At 39.6% G+C, this 19,664-nt stretch overlaps 1 protein-coding gene across 1 annotated transcript in view; it reads right to left on the bottom strand.

The window, feature by feature from the left end:
* Positions 1 to 45: 45 nt before the first annotated feature.
* Positions 46 to 19,664, bottom strand: part of sntb2 (syntrophin, beta 2) — a 35,825-nt gene continuing 16,206 nt past the window's right edge. The window contains exons 2-7 of the mRNA XM_030425996.1: positions 16,014 to 16,233; positions 14,570 to 14,780; positions 11,188 to 11,330; positions 10,288 to 10,484; positions 5,910 to 6,100; positions 46 to 4,275 (exon numbers count right to left, since the gene is read on the bottom strand). Coding sequence (XP_030281856.1) covers positions 4,183 to 4,275; positions 5,910 to 6,100; positions 10,288 to 10,484; positions 11,188 to 11,330; positions 14,570 to 14,780; positions 16,014 to 16,233 — 1,055 coding nt within the window. The 3' untranslated portion in view covers positions 46 to 4,182. The remainder of the gene's footprint in view (positions 4,276 to 5,909; positions 6,101 to 10,287; positions 10,485 to 11,187; positions 11,331 to 14,569; positions 14,781 to 16,013; positions 16,234 to 19,664) is intronic.

The raw sequence follows: 19,664 nt of genomic DNA, 5'->3' as shown, positions 1-19,664 counted from the left end.
CTTTATTCATCTAAATCTTTACAACAAACCACAAAACAACTTATGTCATTTGTAACAGTTTTATTGGTATGTATTTACATTTGAGATTATTACATTGCTATCATACATTGTCTACTATGTCTTGGAAGGAAGTCTAAAATACTTTGCATATGACAGGTTATTGCAGCAGCACTTTATCCTTTTGTGACCTTTCAGTTCAATGATTGTGTTGGACGCAAGCTGCCACAGATATTACCTTTGGTTCATAACCCTGTCTTTGAAGCATCACTTTACATAGACAGGATAGCAATTATTTCAGGACAAAAAGAGAAAGGAAGTTAACAATAATCATCTGGAAGAGGAAAGGAGGTGTACATTCACAGATTTAAAGGGGTTTGATTGGTTAGTGCATCGAGCTCAAACAGGGACGGCCTTGTCGCTTGTTGAAGGTTGATCAGAGAAAAGTAATCAGCATGGTAAATCAGAGGTTACGGTAGCCCTTAACAGCCATGGGTAATATATATTGCTTGTTTCCTCAAAACAAAAATGTTGCATTGGGATGATAAGCACAAACAAGTTCATTGCATGGGGATCTCGACAAAATTATCTCGTTATCCCTGGAAAACAACCTCTGCCCTCTTGTGATAAAGACAGACATAACTCGTCACAGGAAGATTTAGGAAATAATATGGTGTCCACGGGCTGTTTAGGACTTCTGCAGAGAGGATGATAGAGAGCAACACTTCACTATTGTTTCACAAATGTTGCAGGAGAACTTAACACATGATGTTTTCTGCTGCTTTCTTTTTTTTTTTTTTTTTTTACCACAGCCACTAATCAACTACAGCTTGAAAAAGAGCTAAATAGCTATAGGAACTATATGATAACATATTTTCACTTTTATAAAAGAGCCAAATAGGGTTGTTCAAACCATCACAAGGACATCAGAGTCCAAAATAGAACAAAGGTCATTCAGACTGATGATTGTGTTCCTTATCCGAGGACAGAAGGGTTATCTTGTTTTCCTGTGTTGCACAGTCAGTGGACACAATGCTTCAGTATTAGAGGCCCAAAAGAACACAGGCTCTACTGAAGGATCACTTTAGCAACATGTACTATAAACCAACTGAAGGTTCTGAAAATTACAGTCATGTTGAATTCATTAAAGAGTCAAGCTTCAAAACAGGCACTGGACTGAACAGACAAGCTGAAGAGGAGAGGATTTAGATAACTAATTTTGATGGCATTTACTATCGACAGAAATCACAAGATCTGCTGTGGGATTTTAGCTCTAATAAACTTTCTTTGGAGCTTGAAAGTTTATTCTTAAACTTGGGAATTGTAGTTTGACAAATAACCATTTACGAGCCGTTTCGAGAGCTTTGCACTGTAACTCACAGTATCCATTTGTGAATTTAGTTTGCTCAGTTCTCACACCGTGGCCTCACTTACACTGCGTCATTAAAACAGCAAGGACTGTCTGTCAACACAGGGGGGGGGCACTCTGTTAAAAGTGAAATTCTGCACTCAGGATATGGGATAAACGTAAATGTCCTTCACTTTCACTCCTACTTGCAAACTTAAAGATGCTCTTAAATCTAAGAGAGCATCAGAGGTAGTACAGTCTGTTAAAGTGCATCCCAGACAGCTGCAGCTCAGAAACAGAGCTGAACAAACACCAGCTGAGACACAGTTTGAAACAGGTTAAACAACTGGTCATGATAAAAAAATATGCAACATGTTTTATTGAGATTAGGGTACTTTTAGCCAACTTTTGCATTTGATTTGAACTTTTCTTTTATTCTTAGGCGGTAAAGGGCAAGAACATGGTTGACATTTATTTCATTCCAATTCTAAGAATTTTTTTTCCTTTAAATTTGGTCCAAACCCAGTCACGACGTCGAATGGGAAGGGGTCAGAGGTCAGTTGTGGGAAGAACAAAGAGGCCAGCCGAAAACATCTTCCAACAGAGACAGGGACACAATTTCCTGAAAATATGAACATCTATTATCACGCACGTTAAATTTCCATACTTCCATCTCCATGACAACTGAGCAAAGACCAAGAGATGAGCCTGAGAGCTCAAAAGAAAGCCAGTAGGTGGAGACTGAGTTAAAGATTATCTTCTCAAACTTAAAAAAAGCTTTTTACAACTAAATTGGAAGCAAAAGACTGTAATAAGCTAAATGACAAACAGTGGCATCATTTTTTTTTTACTGCAGGGCTTTGTATAGGTACAATGTCTTTGACTGTTACCATTTGGGATTTTTAAAATACATTTGTATCTCTGTCATGTGATGGCTCACTTCAAAACAAGCTCGTTTAAGTCCTAAGTCAGAGAGATGCTACCTTAGGGAAGGAAACAAGGGACAAGTCATCTCAAGCAAATTGGAATGCAGTGATAGACGGAGATGTGGTAGTGTAGGCCAAAGACGGGAGGTAACACACCGTCATCATCAGATACGCAGTTCAATGTGAGGAAGTCATGCAATCATGAGATATACACTTTTAAAAACAAAGGACAAAATAACATAGTGTACACTATAAGAGTAATACTATTGCTCACGCATGTCGAAAGCTTAACACTCTCTTATTGTGTGAAATAAAAAAAAAAAAGGAAACATTTCAAAGAGTGTCGTCGTCTACATGGAATAAAGGCACAGTTGGCAATCCTGATTACAACGGCAGCTTAGGAGAATGTGCTAAAAGGTTAGTCTGTCAGACAGCAGGCACACTATCAAGCCAACAGAAGCGTGTAGTATAGACAGACAGACACACTCTCTCACACACACGCACACGCGCACACACACACACACACACACACACACACACACACACACACAGATTCATTCGCACAATCTCTAACTGCATTCTGACTCATGTAGACATAAACAAATACATTATAAACATCAGTTGGAAGGCTGTCATGGAATGATAGGCAGAGAGTAAAAACAGGGAGTGATCACCAATCTGTGCTCAGCTGTGTATTAATTGTCTTAAAGAATCCTCCCTTTCCTGAATATATTTCACTAACACTCTGCTTGAAGTCCACAAATGGAATCTCATACACACATCGCAGCATCCCTGCTTGTTTTAGCTTCTCCTTTTTCTTGTTTTTTGGATTTTACATCATATTAGATAATCATGATGAAATGTGACACATTACCACATGGAAATGTTTGATTCATGACTTCAAGCAATGTGTTGCTTCCTTTTACCTGGCATTGCAGCAAAGTGCTGCAGGGATGAGTCCTAAAAACCAGGAAATAAGTTAGCATGTCTTACTTCCAGTTCCCTCGTCTCTAAGTCAGTGGGCTTTTTTTCAATTTGAACTCAGTTAAATGCATTAGAAAAAGGTCTTTGGTTAACACAAGCTTAAGAGATTTTCTTGTTTTATTCTTTAACATAAAACACTGTAAGTAAATACCCCACATGTGAATTTAGAGCGTCTAAAAAAGGTGGTTGCCAACAAATGGCTAAATAAGACCACAGAAGTTAAACATCATTCTGCTGAACATGGAGACTCATCTACTCACTACTCCATCTGTACAGACACACTCTAACTTTACAGCTTCTACATTGATCAATTTATAGTAAAGTGTGTATAGTACAGTGTAGTAGGAAGCTCAGTGGTCCTGACATTCAAGTCATTTGACCATGATGTAGTTTGTTTATAGCGTAACATTAGCTTTTTACTTCTGGCGATTGCATTTGCACTTAAAAATCTTAAAAGTGGCGTCCATTTGTGGAGATTATCTTGCTGAACAGAATGTTTACGTATCATAAACGTGTGTTTATCACAGACCTTGTTTTTTTGCAATAATCCGAGATCCAGGTGAACAATCCTATGGGTTTCTGTTGAGGGAACCAAGGCGATGCTTACTTCTGTGTTAGCCTACGAAAATACATCATCCCTGCAGCACTCTATGACTGCAAGAGATTTAGGAGAAGCTGGAAGAGAAGGCACATTTTTGAGACAATCAACAACATGGCTCCTGGGTTAAATCTCCCCTGCAGTGCCACTTCAGGACCTAACTTCAGCAGTGAATGGAGAAGTTGAAGAAAACCAAACGACATTAAAAAAAACAACAAAACAAAACAAAAAAATAATTGCCAGTATTTTGCCAGCATTTTGGGAGCATCTTCACCCTCCCTGCTGTGACTGGGCCCATCCTCTCATCCACACTGCTGTTGTTGGTTGTTTCACGTCAGAAGGCCCATGCGAGTGAGCTTGGCTGACAAGAAGGAGTGGAGAACAAACACTACCGGCTTTGGACCCGAGTGGAGGTCAAATACCTGGAGGATGGAGGGAGGGAGGAAGTGAGGTAGGAAAGGAGGAGAAAAACAACAGTAAAGGGAAGTGAGTACATTACAGTAAATTTTCTGTTGTAACCTTCCCTTCATCTGTAAGCTTCCTAATTTATAGTAACTTAACACTAAATCCAATCTTTAAATTTATGAAGTTATATGTATAGACACCATATTATACGATCAGTTGTTCTGATTCCAGCCTGTCATTATTATTGCAGCAAGAGTTATTTGTTGTTTTACAGATACATTTGGTAATTCTGTCTTCCAGACAAAAATATAATAACTGTGGCCTCACCTTGCATGCCACACATCCTCAAAATATAGCGACATTAACAATGGACAGCAACTTTGGGTGGTGTCATGAGTTTTGTGTTATTCTACCAGACTGCCAGAGACAGTGTAAATTTTCAGAGAAAGCATATTTGCATATGTTCATTAATTACTAGAACTAGGTATCGCCTCTGATTTCCCAAATCATACAATTCCAATTCCCAAGTTCCTGATTTGATTCACTGTCTGACTCTGTTTGATCTAGTTTGATCCAATTCAGAAATGTCTGGTTACAATATACATGTGAAGACATTAATGACATATTTTAAGATTTTAACTTCTGATTACTAAAAATAAAAAAGTTTTAAAAAATATGAAACTTTCCTATTTTTAACAACCATCATGGCCATTGATGTATAGTTTTCTGAGGTGCACCTGAATGCAGCATGAAGTTCCTGTCAGGCACACACGCATTGCAGATGTAAGTCTCAGAGACCCAAAGCTTCCTCTGAAGCCATGAAATGTTTTGTATAAGGCTTTTTTTTCCGCATATGCAGTTTAACTCCCCAAGAACAGTTAGCACACTTTAACAGGTAAAATCAGTGGAGTTCACCTTTAACATTCGAAACTGGTGACTTTGGTGCCCCCTAGTGGAACTATCAAGGGTGACATAAAAAAAAAACTACAATCCATTCATCGATTGTCTGCAACCCCTTACCCTATTAATTATCATTTACAGAAAGTAATTATTCTGCTGATTGTTGATCAATCTAAAAATGATTTTGTCTATGAAAAATAATAATTAGTAAAAATATTTTGCTAGAAAATCTCCATAATTTCAAGGACAATCCAATGAAACAGTGTTAGTGTGGGGGCATTGTAATAAATGATCTCAAAGTACGAGGTTAGGGTGAACATTGGTTCTGAATGCTCTGCTGATGTCAGCTTTATGTTTTAACAAAAGGTTCTTTAGTGTTTGTAGTTGCACTTCTGTGATTGAGCTGAGATTACGACATCATGTGTATCTTAAAAACTGAGATAAGCTGTGGCATAGTCACTCTGACAGTTTCTCACTTACGCTTTGCCAGAATAACTTATAATCGTCAAACTATTTGTTAATCAATTAATATAAAGTAAGTACAATTGTGTTATTTAGTTAATAATCTAGGCCACTGATAAAGATAAATTACCAGAACATTTCTGGTTCCAGTTCCTTCATTATGTTGATTTGCGGCTTGGCGTTTTGCAAGTAACCTGATGACATCATCTGAGGCTCAAAGAACTTAACTTGCTATTTGATGGCAAAGCAATGCATTAAAGAAATTACTGGAATTATTGACTTTATTTACCATCTCTCCTTCTGGACCCCCAAAGTCAAGGTACAAGTTCCGTATTCCATCGTCGGCAGACATTTTGAGCTTCTCGTAGGGGTATCTATAAAGCACGGCACCTCCAGCTGGATCTGCTGGCTCCCTTGTCACAGTGAAGCCCTTCTCATAGTGCAGTGTCAGGCGAACATCCTGTCTGTTCAATGTGCAACCTGAAAGAGAAGGTGAGACAGATAAGAGATGGAGAATAGCAGGTGTATGAGTGAGCATGGTGAGAAATGTTCCACTCAGCGAGTGCGAGTAGAGCTGAAATGGTTAATATAGATAAGTCAACCTTAAGGAAATTCATTGCAGATTTTTTGATAATCAATTAAATGTTTCAGTCATTTTCAAGCAAAAATATCACAGATTTACTTATTCCAAGTTCTTAAATGTGAGAATTTGGGTTTTGGACTGAAGAAGCAATTTGTAGACTTCAATGTGGGCTCTGTATTTTTGATAGCTTCCTTGTTAACATACACTATATGTCTCCTAAATAATATCATTCTCAAAAAGGTTGTACAGCATCTGAATGGAACTGGATGGTCTGCTGAAAAAAAGAAAAATCCTGCCTGGTGCCGCTTCCACTGTCATTTGATCCTCAAGCATTTCCATGTGTTACTATAACTTGACTGCCTTAATTGTGCCTCTGCGTTTGTGTAGCAGCAGGAGACCAAAGAAGAAGAAAAAAAAAGTCTTTCCAATGCTGTTCCGGCGGCCAACTATTGTTCTGCACAGAGTGAGCACATTCCCCTGTGCTGGCTCCTTCTTCTGCTTTTCCTACTCGGAGCTGCTGTTTCTGAGCAGCTGCACACTTCTAGCGGGCCAGTTGCTGTCGGGAGCTTCCTGTCCCAGACCAAGTATGTAGGCCTACACACATGGAAATATTTGATCTGTGCTTATCTTCAAAATAAAACACTCAAGTGTCATACAAAATTTAGTTTGTGAAGTTTTATCTTAAAAACTCATTTCCACTCAACATGCACTTGTTGGATGATTTCATGCACAAAGGTGAACCCACATCCTCTGTTCAAAGGTCTTCTTCCAAACTCCACCACACTGCTACTAATCTGTGTGTACGGAAAAAAAACACACATGGTGTATAAAACAAGCACACACGCATTCATCTAAACAGGTGTACATGAGACAAACACGCCTGAGGCTCTCAATCAACTCTGTGGTATATCTGAGGCTGTAGTCTGTGGTGTTGTACTATGTTGCACTATATAATGAGGTGTTTCCTGTGACGAAAAAACATCAACACTCGAACAAGAATGACCAGATTTAACATGAACGTATATCCTTTATCATTTTGGCACGTCTTATACATTTTTCCTGCTGAATGACACTGTAATCAGTGATCATTCTGAGTTGTTGGAAGATTGGTGGAGGAAGTTCCTTACTTGAAGCAACATTTAGTTGAAATTGGCATTTGCACCCCCATAGTGTCTGTGCAACACCACTGACGTGAATACAAATCCCAGGTCTGTAACAGTTTCTCAGATGCAATGACAGTGCTAACGACAAACAAAATTACATCATAACTATGTTAGGTCTTGAAACGAACATGTATGTAACACTGTGATCCCACCCTCTCACTAAAGTTACATATTGCAGAAGCAAGTGATGGGGGGCGGAGTCACTGAGACAGAGACACCATTCACTCTATTACAATACACTGTACCATCGAATGTTGCTAATATCTTAAGTTAAAAAGGTTACATAATGTTATTTTAAAGTGGAAATAGAAAGTGGTATTATTGTTGCCGTTGCTGTTTCAAAGACAACTGGATCCTTTCAGTTTACCTCAAAGTAGCAGCTACCAGTAACACATAACAAAACGTAACTTTATTCATTCATTTTGTCTATAACTAAGACACAAAAGCAGATAGAAACAGTGCCAGGATGTTATGTTTCTCTCCAATATTCACTCTTCTTTTAGCTCTGTTTCGGTCCATTAACTCTTAAGGGCAATACCTGGTTCATGGCTGCTAAATATTTCATTTCATTTCTTTTACAGCATTTAGCAGATGCTTTTGTCCTAAGCGACTTACAGTAATTCATACATTCATACACTGATGCTGGTGGCTGCCATGCAAGGTGCTGACCAGAACATCAGGAGCAGTTTTGGGGTTCAGTTTCTTGCCCAAGGACACTTTGACATGCAGACCAGGGGAATTGAACCTTCTGATAACAAGAAGCTTGCTCTACCCCCTGAGCCACAGCCGCCCTGGCTATTCCACTATGTTCACCAGCTAGTATCACTGCAGTATTTGTGGTCCTGTGCAGGTTTTTTTTTCTATTGAAAACAGCTGCCTGCAAGAGCAGAGCAAGTGAACCAAAACAGTTAAACTGTGAAAACCAAAACTATCAGCCGAGAGATGCTAAAATGCCCAGTAGCACTTGGGGGTCCTGCAGAGTTGGTAACAATTCTCTGTGGGTTCATCTCAGAGAGCCATTGAGGGATTACATATAGAAATGAGATAAAACTTTTCATACAATATATAAATACTGATTGCAGCTGATATAGGATACTAATAGGATATGTAAGGGGGAACACTTAACCTCAGGTTGTGAAAATACTATATATAGTACACTACTCACAATAAGTTAGGGATATTGTGAGAGACTCAGTGATTTCATACATACGGTGTTTGTTTCATTCCGGGAGAGTTTTGGGATAGGGAGGCAATTGTATTGGGGTGATAGACACACCTCATTTTGTGTTTTCCAGGTAATGGTCTCACTGTGTACAGTGTGCCTTACATATTGGGGTCAATACCAAAAAACTAAAAGACAACCCTTTTCAATGTGGCATCAATTCCAACATTCTGTGGGTATAAAAAGCTGGTATTGTCAGTAAGTCATTCCAAGTTCATCATTCAAACAGCCATGAACACACAACGTCACTTAACGGACGAGCAGCCCCACCTGACCATAGCGCGCCTTCGGGTCGGTGGCAGGCAGTCAGATGTTGCTCGTGAACTTGGTGTGTCTCAAAGTGTCATCAGCAGACTTGCATCAAGACACAGAACTACTGGCAGAGTTCGTGACAGACCCAGGAGTGGAGCCCCACGAGTGACAGACCGCAACGATGACCAGTACCTCAGGACCTATGCACTCAGACATCGTTATGCAACTGCCACACAGCTGCAGGCCCAGTTACGAGATGTGAGGGGTACTAGGGTTTCCAGACAAACCATTCGAAACCGACTCCACCGCTTTGGCTTGAATGCCAGACGACCGTTGCAGGTGACTCCACTGACACCAAGACACAGCCGTGAACGTTTGCAGTGGGCACAAGACCATGTGACCTGGACAATGCAGCAGTGGTCTACCGTCCTGTTCACTGATGAGTGTCGGGTCACCTTGCACAGAAATGATGGTCGTCAGCGTTGCTGGAGAAGGCGAGGTGAGCGATACGCCGAGGTCAACATGGTCCCCAGGGTTCCCTTTGGTGGAGGAGGTGCAACAGTCTGGGCAGGCATCACCAGTCAGCGCAAAACAGATTTGGTTATTGTAGATGGCTCAGTCACTGCACGTTCTTACCTCAGAGACATCATAGAACCCATCATCATCCCCCAATTCCGCCGGCACACCCCCAACTTTCTGTTCATGGATAATAATGCTCCACCACATCGTGCCAGAATTGTCACAGCTCGACTTCAGGAAGTCGGAGTGCCTCATATGGTATGGCCAGCAATGTCCCCTGATCTGAACCCCATAGAGCATGTCTGGGACCAGCTGAAGCAGAGACTGGATGATCGTACCCCACCCCCACGTGACCTGGCAGAACTGCGTGTAGCACTTGTGGAGGAGTGGAACGCATTGCCTCAGAACAACATCATGAGGCTAGTGAGGAGCATGAGACGTCGCTGTCAAGCTGTCATTGCAGCAAATGGTGGAAACACCCGCTACTGACATTGTCAATTTTTGTTATTTGGGGCTATCCTTTTATTGTCTAAATTTTTGGGGTAATAAATATTAAACTAATGAAAATGGTGTTTCTTCTCATTAATTATTAGTAATCTCAAAGGGAACTTTTACTTATTTCATTAAAATTCAGACCAAATAAGAAAAGCACTCATGTAAATAACAATATCCCTAACTTATTGTGAGTAGTGTATATATACTGTATATACTGATCCTCCACACAATATCATTTTTTTAAATGTTTTTTTATTTTTTGTTTTCTTATGTTGTATAAAGGGGCTAAAAGTAGTTTTGTCCTACAACCCTGGTGTTGTAAAATGATGAATAAATGAACCTTTAACCTTGTGTACATGATGTACAGGACATTCTGGTGATGACTTGCTCTTACTACAGACTAACCATCAATTGCAGACACATCTACACTCACCAATGGAGACCTCCTTGATGAGCTCAGCGGCAGCGTGCGCCCCCTGAACGAGGGCTCGTGTCCATGAAGACAGATCCCAGTGGGTCTCCACTCGGAAGATGTGGGACTCGATTCCCCGCCCTGTGCCTGTCCGAGTGGCGAATACCAGCTCTGAACCCTGGGCTGGAGAACCTCGGGCGTTGCCAGAATGAACCAGTCTGGAGGGAAACACATTAATGACACATTTAACATTCTCGGAGACAACTCGGATAGATAACCTGCATCTGCAAGAGTACGGTGTGGGATTTGGTGGCATCTAGCTGTGTGGATGACACCAACTGAACACCCCTCACCTCACTCTCATCTATGGAGAATATAAACCTTCCATGGATCAGAAGTCCATGCTAGAAGGAGTCATAATTGACCTAAATCGCTCTAAAGTAATTGCTCACTTCTCCTAACCAGTGTACTGAAGTTGGCTCCTGGTCTCTAAAGTGGAATTTCCTCAATAGGATGTTGTGGGTGTTGACATACTGTTAACACTGTGTTGTTCTTCTTTTCAGTTGCGGGGGTTCCCAACTGAAGTTCCCCAGAAAGAAAAATCACGTAACTCACATTTGCGTCATGTGAAACCCATCTCCTCGCACACTGAACAGGTTACCACTGTGTGATAACCTAGCAATATGTTTCACTTTCATTTTCACGAGAGCAAAATTGTAAACTTCCAGGTACTTACCATAAATTAAGGTTTGTTGAATATATGTTGACAGTATATATTAACTTAAAACCTTGCACAGAATCAACAGCTGACCTGGTTAAATGTCCCATGCAAATTCATTTAAATGAACCAGTTAGGTATGATTTGATCATTCTGGCTGACTGTGACCTTAGTAGGGTCACGCTGCTGTCTGTTGTCTTTACCTTGTGGCCAGCAATGGGTGTGTGAGCAGAGGTATGGACCAGGACTCTCTATTCCATGGCACCGACTCAAACAGCAGGATGTCCTTTTCCGTGAGAGCTATCACAACTGGCTTGTACTGCTGCCGTCCACCTTCCAGCTGGACCTGAAGGAGGACAAAATTACAGTGCTAATAGGTTAAACTGATCAAAACAATGTAAAATCTCAAAATGACATTTTGTATGTCATGTTTTGTTTACAAATGTAACATTCTGCAATTATTTCTATCATTGGGTTTACTGTAAATCTACTACTCAAAGGCAGCAATACTGTAATTTATATCCCAGAGCACGTGTCACTTTGCATCAAGTTAACAGGTAATAAGTATGCAGGCAATAACAGTTGAATCAATCGAAAACTAACTGTACAAGAAAAATGGCCATTAATAAAAATGTATTAATCTATCCAATTTTTAATTTGATGGAATAATATTAAATTTTTAAATTGTTATTACAATTTCTTATATTGTTTCTTCTTCTTAATTTCCCAGTAAAATATGAAACACTTATTTTGTAATTTAGTCTTCAGACTAATACATTTGCAAATGAAATTAATATATGTAATTTTTTACTATACAATTAGGTATCTATAAATGTTTATTACTGTTTCTGTGACTCTTGTGGTGCTCCGTAATTAATTATTGTCAGATTATAGACATTTATAAGCATTTATTAGAAACAAGTTAACAGTTATGCTAAAAAATGTTAGTAAAAGCCCTGATTTTCTCATAATTATTCATAATAGCATTACAAACACATTTAATGAGTTTGAAATTTAGTATTTCCCCTTTAATGTCCCCCTTTAATTTTTTGTTGATTTATTAGGTTAATGCAATACAATGCCTTATTGAGGTTAATAAACCCTTTATTATGCACTCACTAACAGTAAAATAGCAATGGGGCCCAGGCTGGAATCAAACCTGTGCCACTACAATAAGAACTCAGAGTGGCTACAGGGGTCGGGCACTCTACCAAAGAGCTTAACTCTAAACCTATATCTATTTGATGTATTCCATTCCACCATCGTATAGTCCTATGTACTCACTTTATGAATGGGTAGGTTATGCTGATGGAGTTTTAAATCTTATTGGTGTAGTGATGTAGTATGACATCATACAGGTGTAGTGATGTAGTTTTCCAGTGTACAAGCATAGTGATGTAGTTTTCCAGTATACAGGTGTAGTGATATAGTTTGACAGTATGCAGGTGTAGTTATGTAGTTTGACAGTATACAGTTGTAGAGATGTAGTTTGACAGTATGCAGGTGTAGTTATGTAGTTTGACAGTATGCAGGGGCAGTTATGTAGTTTGACAGTATGCAGGTGTAGTTATGTAGTTTGACAGTATGCATGTGTAGTTATGTAGTTTGACAGTATGCAGGTGTAGTTATGTAGTTTGACAGTATGCAGGTGTAGTTATGTAGTTTGACAGTATGCAGGTGTAGTTATGTAGTTTGACAGTATGCAGGTGTAGATATGTAGTTTGACAGTATGCAGGTGTAGTTATGTAGTTTGACAGTATGCAGGTGTAGATATGTAGTTTGACAGTATGCAGGTGTAGTTATGTAGTTTGACAGTATACAGGTGTAGAGATGTAGTTTGACAGTATGCAGGTGTAGTTATGTAGTTTGACAGTATGCATGTGTAGTTATGTAGTTTGACAGTATACAGGTGTAGAGATGTAGTTTGACAGTGTACAGGTGTAGTGATGTAGTTTGACAGTGTACAGGCGTAGTGATGTAGTTTGACAGTGTACAGGCGTAGTGATGTAGTTTGACAGTGTACAGGTGTAGAGATGTAGTTTGACAGTGTACAGGTGTAGTGATGTAGTTTGACAGTGTATAGGCGTAGTGATGTAGTTTGACAGTGTGCAGGTGTAGTGATGTAGTTTGACAGTGTACAGGTGTAGTGATGTAGTTTGACAGTGTGCAAGCGCAGTGATGTAGTTTGACAGTATGCAGGTGTAGTTATGTAGTTTGACAGTATACAGTTGTAGAGATGGGGTTTGACAGTATGCAGGTGCAGTTATGTAGTTTGACAGTATGCAGGTGCAGTTATGTAGTTTGACAGTATGCAGGTGTAGTTATGTAGTTTGACAGTATGCATGTGTAGTTATGTAGTTTGACAGTATGCAGGTGTAGTTATGTAGTTTGACAGTATGCAGGTGTAGTTATGTAGTTTGACAGTATGCAGGTGTAGTTATGTAGTTTGACAGTATGCAGGTGTAGATATGTAGTTTGACAGTATGCAGGTGTCGTTATGTAGTTTGACAGTATGCAGGTGTAGATATGTAGTTTGACAGTATGCAGGTGTAGTTATGTAGTTTGACAGTATACAGGTGTAGAGATGTAGTTTGACAGTATGCAGGTGTAGTTATGTAGTTTGACGGTGTGCAGGTGTAGTTATGTAGTGAATGCAGCTGCAGAAGGGTTAAGTAGCTCATCCTGACAGTCTGACCTGATTTCGGTGGCACTGAGGTAAAAATAGGGCGGTGTGTGTTTGTCTGAGTCATGGCTGAGTGACTGGGTGTTGGTGAAATTATAGTGAAAAGCAGCAACATTAAAACAGACAGCATGCTTGTGAGTGCAACTCTGGTGAGTAGGTGGGCTCTACAGGAAATAACATTGCAACGGAAACTTCCATTGGTGTTTCCTATTTGAGCGTCACCCAAATAAACAAAGGCAGACATCCATACATTCAACCTGACCTTGAATGAACACTTCATCAAAGTGAAAAGCTATAATTCAGAGTGAGAGTCTGATTCCCTGTGACTATCAATGGGCATGTTTAAATGTAGGACCAAAGCTAATTCAAGAAAACACACTCTTCCTGTGTGCTGCAGTTATTTTACAGCAGAAATGCCAGCGTCAATGTTTGAGGTCTGGGTATGTGCAGTGACGGAGAAGTAATGCAACAGCAAACTAAGCTGAAAACCACTGATACCATTTCCTTTGGAGAGCAACTTGTGTTTAAACTATACATATATCTACACTTAAAATGCACTTTAATCCCTAACGATGATAACAGAAAACTCTACAGTGTCATTTCCTTTGCCAGATGACCCAGGATGTATGATATTACCTTAAAAAAACTACAAAAATAATTAGTGACATTGCTAGTTTACTGTATATTGTATGTTGTTATTTGCTGTATTACCATTCATGTGTTGGAGTGTTTTAAAATTCAGTTTGTTTTATTCTTGTCGTCCTCCTGTTCTGTGATGCTGCACAGAATCTAATATTTAAAGATTAGCAACAGCAATTAGCAATTACCCATTAACAATGGAAAAGGACTGTTACTTATATAAGATAGCATGCAGCTGTTGAACTCAACAAAGCTGAAAATACCTGTTCAGCCAACCAGCCGATGTGTTTGAGATGGGGGTGTGTGGAGGCTGGGGATGAGGCCCCCAGGTAGGCGTTGATGTGAGCCAGGGTCTGTGGCAGCAGGGCGGCAATGTTGGTGTGGATGGCGGTGAACCAGGAGTTGGCAGTGGGTGCGTCCTTACAGCGCAGCACCACCGTGTGCTGGCCGTCTGGGGAGTGAAGCTCCAACAGTCTGAAAGGGGAAAAACTTAAGGTCTTTACCAACAGATCCATACAGAGACTAAACAAACAAAATTGTGGGGGAAAAAAATCACAGTCACAAAGGTGGACTATTAAGGCTAACACTTTTAAGCTTTGGGGTTGCCCAATAAGCAAGTTGTTTGTTATTTGTGAGAGTGTCTGATATGTGTGATATTTGTAAGTGTGCTTGAACTCCAAAATAGTCCTGATGGCTGTTACATCAATGTGTAAGTGTGTGTGAATGGGACACTTTGGATAAAAAGGGCGTTATCGCTCTTTGGCAGCCTGTGCCATCAGTGTATAAATCTGTGTGAGAATGGGTGAATGAATGTGACACGAGTTGCAAAGTCGTGTTTGGGATATAAATGTAATTACCATTTAAAATACATTTTATTCTTTTAAATGTTCTCGAAACATGCTATCAAATATAGAATTTGAGGTTAATCCACTGTTTGTCTGTGACTATGTGTCTATGAAAGGATGTTGATTTTCACATGTCAACTAAGTGAGTGAGTTTTTCTGTGGGGATAGTTTCCAATGTTGGCATACCCCATGTGTTTTTCTAAGCCCTGTATGTTGACATTTTTGTGAATCTGTGCAATTTAAAGCCATCACGCAGCATTAAGTACTATCATTCCCTGTCTGAAATCTTGTTACAACTATCACTAGATTACTTTGGAAATGCAGCAAATAACTGTTTTTTTTAAAGGAGAATAGTGTTAATATGTTTCAGTTGTCAACAGATACATTGTTTTCATTGAAATATAAGTAAAAAGTGTCAAAGTAGCCTGAGACAACCCATTAAGCTAACTGTACTTACAAAGAGGAAGTTGAAACTAGGGTATGACAACCGCACAATAACGTGGCCTGATAATGCTACTACGTAATTACAACAGTAGTCAATTGTAGCAGTGGTTGCAGTGATAATTACATTCATACGTTGGCCTATCACTCATGTATTTCACGGACTAGTTCTCACATTTTTTCCTTGATCTTTTTTGATGATGTATTTAGTACCTACAAGCACAAAGAGCATTTGTGTGTGCTCATTGTCTCTTACAGAACAAACATTCCCAACTAATGAACAGAAGTTGAACACAGGACAAAAAAAACTCTTACACACCCAGCAGTGAAACAAAAACACATCCACCCATATCTAAACTCCCACATGCTCAGCTATTTCTCTCCAGAATCCACACAAACATTGAGCAGCCTCGTATCATACCTGTTCTCCAGATCTGGCATGGTGAGGTTCCTGCTGATGAAGCACATCTTTAGGCTTATGACCTTTCTGTCTTTGGAGGAGGACGAGCTGCTGTGTTTGGGTGACCCGGAATCTTCACTACCGCTGTAACTGGGTGACTGTGGGCGAATGCTGTCCCATGGCAGGTCAGCCACCAGGGATGGTTTCTTGAAGAGCGGGGAAACCTCACGGATGTACTTCACTATGGAGGAACATAAAAGATATAGGATATTTATCATATATATATATTGATGTGTATCGCCATTGCAATGTGGCTTGAGTGGCACTCAGTTAGAGGTGGGTGATCTGGCCAAAAAATGAACATCACAATTTATTTCAACACAATCACAATCCACTCCTAAATTGTGATCTCTTTTTCCCTGTATAATACAGCTAAAGTTGAAATAGCCTTTGGATCACTTTATTTTCATTTACCATTAAAACACAGTAGTGCATATAAGATGTAAAGATCAAAGATAGTTGTTTTTGGCATTGTTGACAATATGTCAACCAACGAAGAGCCACATGAAGTTATTCGTCCAACTTTACAGTGCTCAAGCCTAGATGCCCATCTGCATACCCTTTTCAACTTTGTTGCTGAAAACAGTTAGGGGCCGTAAACCAAAAGAGTGACCTGAAAGACTGTAAAACTATAAAAAATCTTGCTATCCAAATCCCATGTGCTAATTCCTACTTCTGTAGTGTAATATTTCTAGAAGAATTTGTGTTGCTCATGGCAGTATCACGGCAGTGGCCTAAATCGATGAGTGGATTAATCAACGGAAATAAACTTAATTCACAACAATTTTTGAAAGCAATCACAGACATTTTTGTAAGTAAAACAGGCTCAATTTTCAAATGCTGACATAAGTTGCTTTTGTTTCTTATCATCTTTTACATCATTGTAAATTGAATATATATTGAATGCTTGAACAACATAATCAATTTAGAGAGGGCCTCTAAAACTGGGAAATTATGATGGGCATTTTTCACTTTTTATAGACCATCTTCTTAGACCATTTTATAAAGAAAAATGATTGCTAATGAAAAAATCTGGAAACTCCAAAATTGATCCAGCCAAATGTTCAACCAAATAAACTTTCATTTGAAATTTTATAAACCTGCAAAAGACTGAGTGGTAGTAACACCTGAATGAAAGCTCTGTGATCTATATTTGGACATGTGTAAAGAGAAACAAGAATCATTCCCTTTCCAATAATCCTCCTCTTAACTAACCAAATTAAGTCAAATCTTTCACAAATATGTGAACTCCATAACTACTCCTCCTTATCATCATAGAATAAACACAGCAGTTTTCTGCAGTTTAGAGCAAAGCAAACTGTAGCCCAAACCAAAGTAAGACAGCTGCTGAATATCTCCAGATCTTGAGAAAATAGTGTGTTGATAGTTTGACCATCTGTGGGATTCCACTCAATAACATCCAGTCACTGAGAATATATGGAGCAGCCAACCATAAACCAGGTCGTAAGGAAACACTCTGTTCTCTGAAAAAAGTCAGCATTTATTCTGCTTTTAATATACTTTTGGGCCCAGTTAGGGTCAGACATTGTTGGAGAAAGCTGTGGTTTGATTCTCTCAACAATCAGCTTGCTAATTCATGTGGAATGGAAAAGAGACTTTTTTCATGTGTTTGTCCAACCTGAAGTTTAATCACATGGACAAAAGGACAATGGTCGTATTTCCGTCAAGAGCTTGGAACGTCATCAGTTCCTGCCATCTTCAAGCTTGTCTTAAAAGGACATATTAGTCCCCCTGTGTGAAATTATCTTAGAAAAACAAGTTCAGTCAGCCATACAGCTGTGAGCTTGGCAGGTTGGATGTTTGTAATAGAATGGCTTTTGCTTCGATGTGATGAATTCACTTTCCAAATTTGGACTAGCAGCCTTGTAACCCTCCCGCCGGGCTCTCATTTGCTCCTGCACTCTTTTATCATCCACCGTACATGCTCATTTTATCTCATGTGTTTCCTCCAATGCATGATCTCTTATTCTATTTGTGTACACAATCTGTGTGAGTGTGAATACGAGAGATTAAAGAGTGTCCTGGTATGTGTATGTAAGTGTGTGTTAGACAACTGGGTTGGTCTGCTCTGTATGAAACCTGAAACAAGACTCTTAAGAGGTGAGGTCATTCTTGAGTATAGCCTGAGATGTCAGGCTTGTGAGTGTGTGTGCATGAAAGCAAGAGAAATATAAAATCATGTCTACAGCAATGTTTCTTGGGTCTGGCTCTAATGTGTATGGCTCAGCAAGAGCTACACAGAGTTTATAACTGAGTTATAGATGCAAAGAGACTTGCTACGTGCATGAGTCTGTGCATGCTTGTGTGTATACTGTAATATGTACAGTATGACTCAGAGTGAAGGGCGGGGATGGTAGTAATGCTGAGGCAACTCGCCAAAAAATGGAGCCTCATTTCACCGGCCCTCCTAACCACAGCACCCATAACAACAAGGTCTGGGATCTTTTCTGCAAACGCAAGTGGTTTGGAGCAAGTGAGTGTGAAAGCATTCCTGAATGCCCATGTTTATGTCTGAGGGTCATATGGAAGAGAACCTCTCTGCTGAAAGGACTGACCTTACAGCCTGATAATCATTGGTGTAGAGATGTGCAGCTGAGATATTTTCCATAAGCAGACCCAAAGCTCTCTGTCGTTGTACATGTTTATATCGTCAAATATTAGATGAACAGCTCACTGGGTATTACTGTACTGTGTTTATCAGTGTTTAAGCAGGCCTTTCAGTAGTGAGCACAAATCCAACTTAAGATGTCAAGACGACACTCAGGCATACCTGAATGAACTTGAGTGTAAAAGTTGATAAAGACATCAAGATCGGCGTCATCTACATAGTAAGGAAGAAGTTGTGGAAAGTGTTGATCCAGCAAGAATCAAGTGTAAAGTGATGCCTGTTCTCTGGAAAAGAGTGCAAGCTCTGATTTATGTTTATAGAGTTCCTAAATATTAACCTTGTCACTGGATTTGAAGATTCTGTTGGTTAGTTATCCTTGACGTCCAGCTGACCCCCAGTATCAACAACAATCAAGGAAGCTGTTAGCACCATTTAAAACTGATAAAATGATGCTAATCAATTCTTTAGACAAACATCTCCCAGGAATGGGAAAGGAGTAGGAGTGATTATACAATGGCAATGTAAACTGGCTGAACCATATTTAAAACCTATAAACGTTTACTTTATGCTGTGTACAGCCCTGCAATGATCAAGAGCCTATCCTACTAGCATCCAACACTATTGATTGTGCACAGAATCATTTTATTGTCTGACATTAGAACTATTTTGGGCTGATACAGGTTACTTAACTGCATTTCTTGTGACTGACTGGTTAATGGCAAGCAGACAAGCCTGCTCCCCAATAGAAGTTGGCTGGATTTCAAGATGATACATTGTTTTCAGTGTAATTATTTTTTTATATATTAAAAAAAATGGAATGCTGTCTTACTGGCAGCACTGCCCTTGAGACAGTAAACAAAAACCCAATTAGATCATTTGTGTTCTGTAACTGAAGACACCATAACAAAATAGCCAATGGCTAAAAGGCATCCATAGTAAAGACTGAGAGAGGAATGGATGACACTGGAGTGGAGTGGTATCCT

This window comes from Sparus aurata, chromosome 8 (genome assembly GCF_900880675.1).
Source record: "Sparus aurata chromosome 8, fSpaAur1.1, whole genome shotgun sequence".
NCBI classification, from domain to species: Eukaryota; Metazoa; Chordata; class Actinopteri; order Spariformes; family Sparidae; genus Sparus; species Sparus aurata.
Note: the sequence above shows the minus strand (reverse complement) of the source record. Positions and strands in the feature narration are given on the sequence as shown.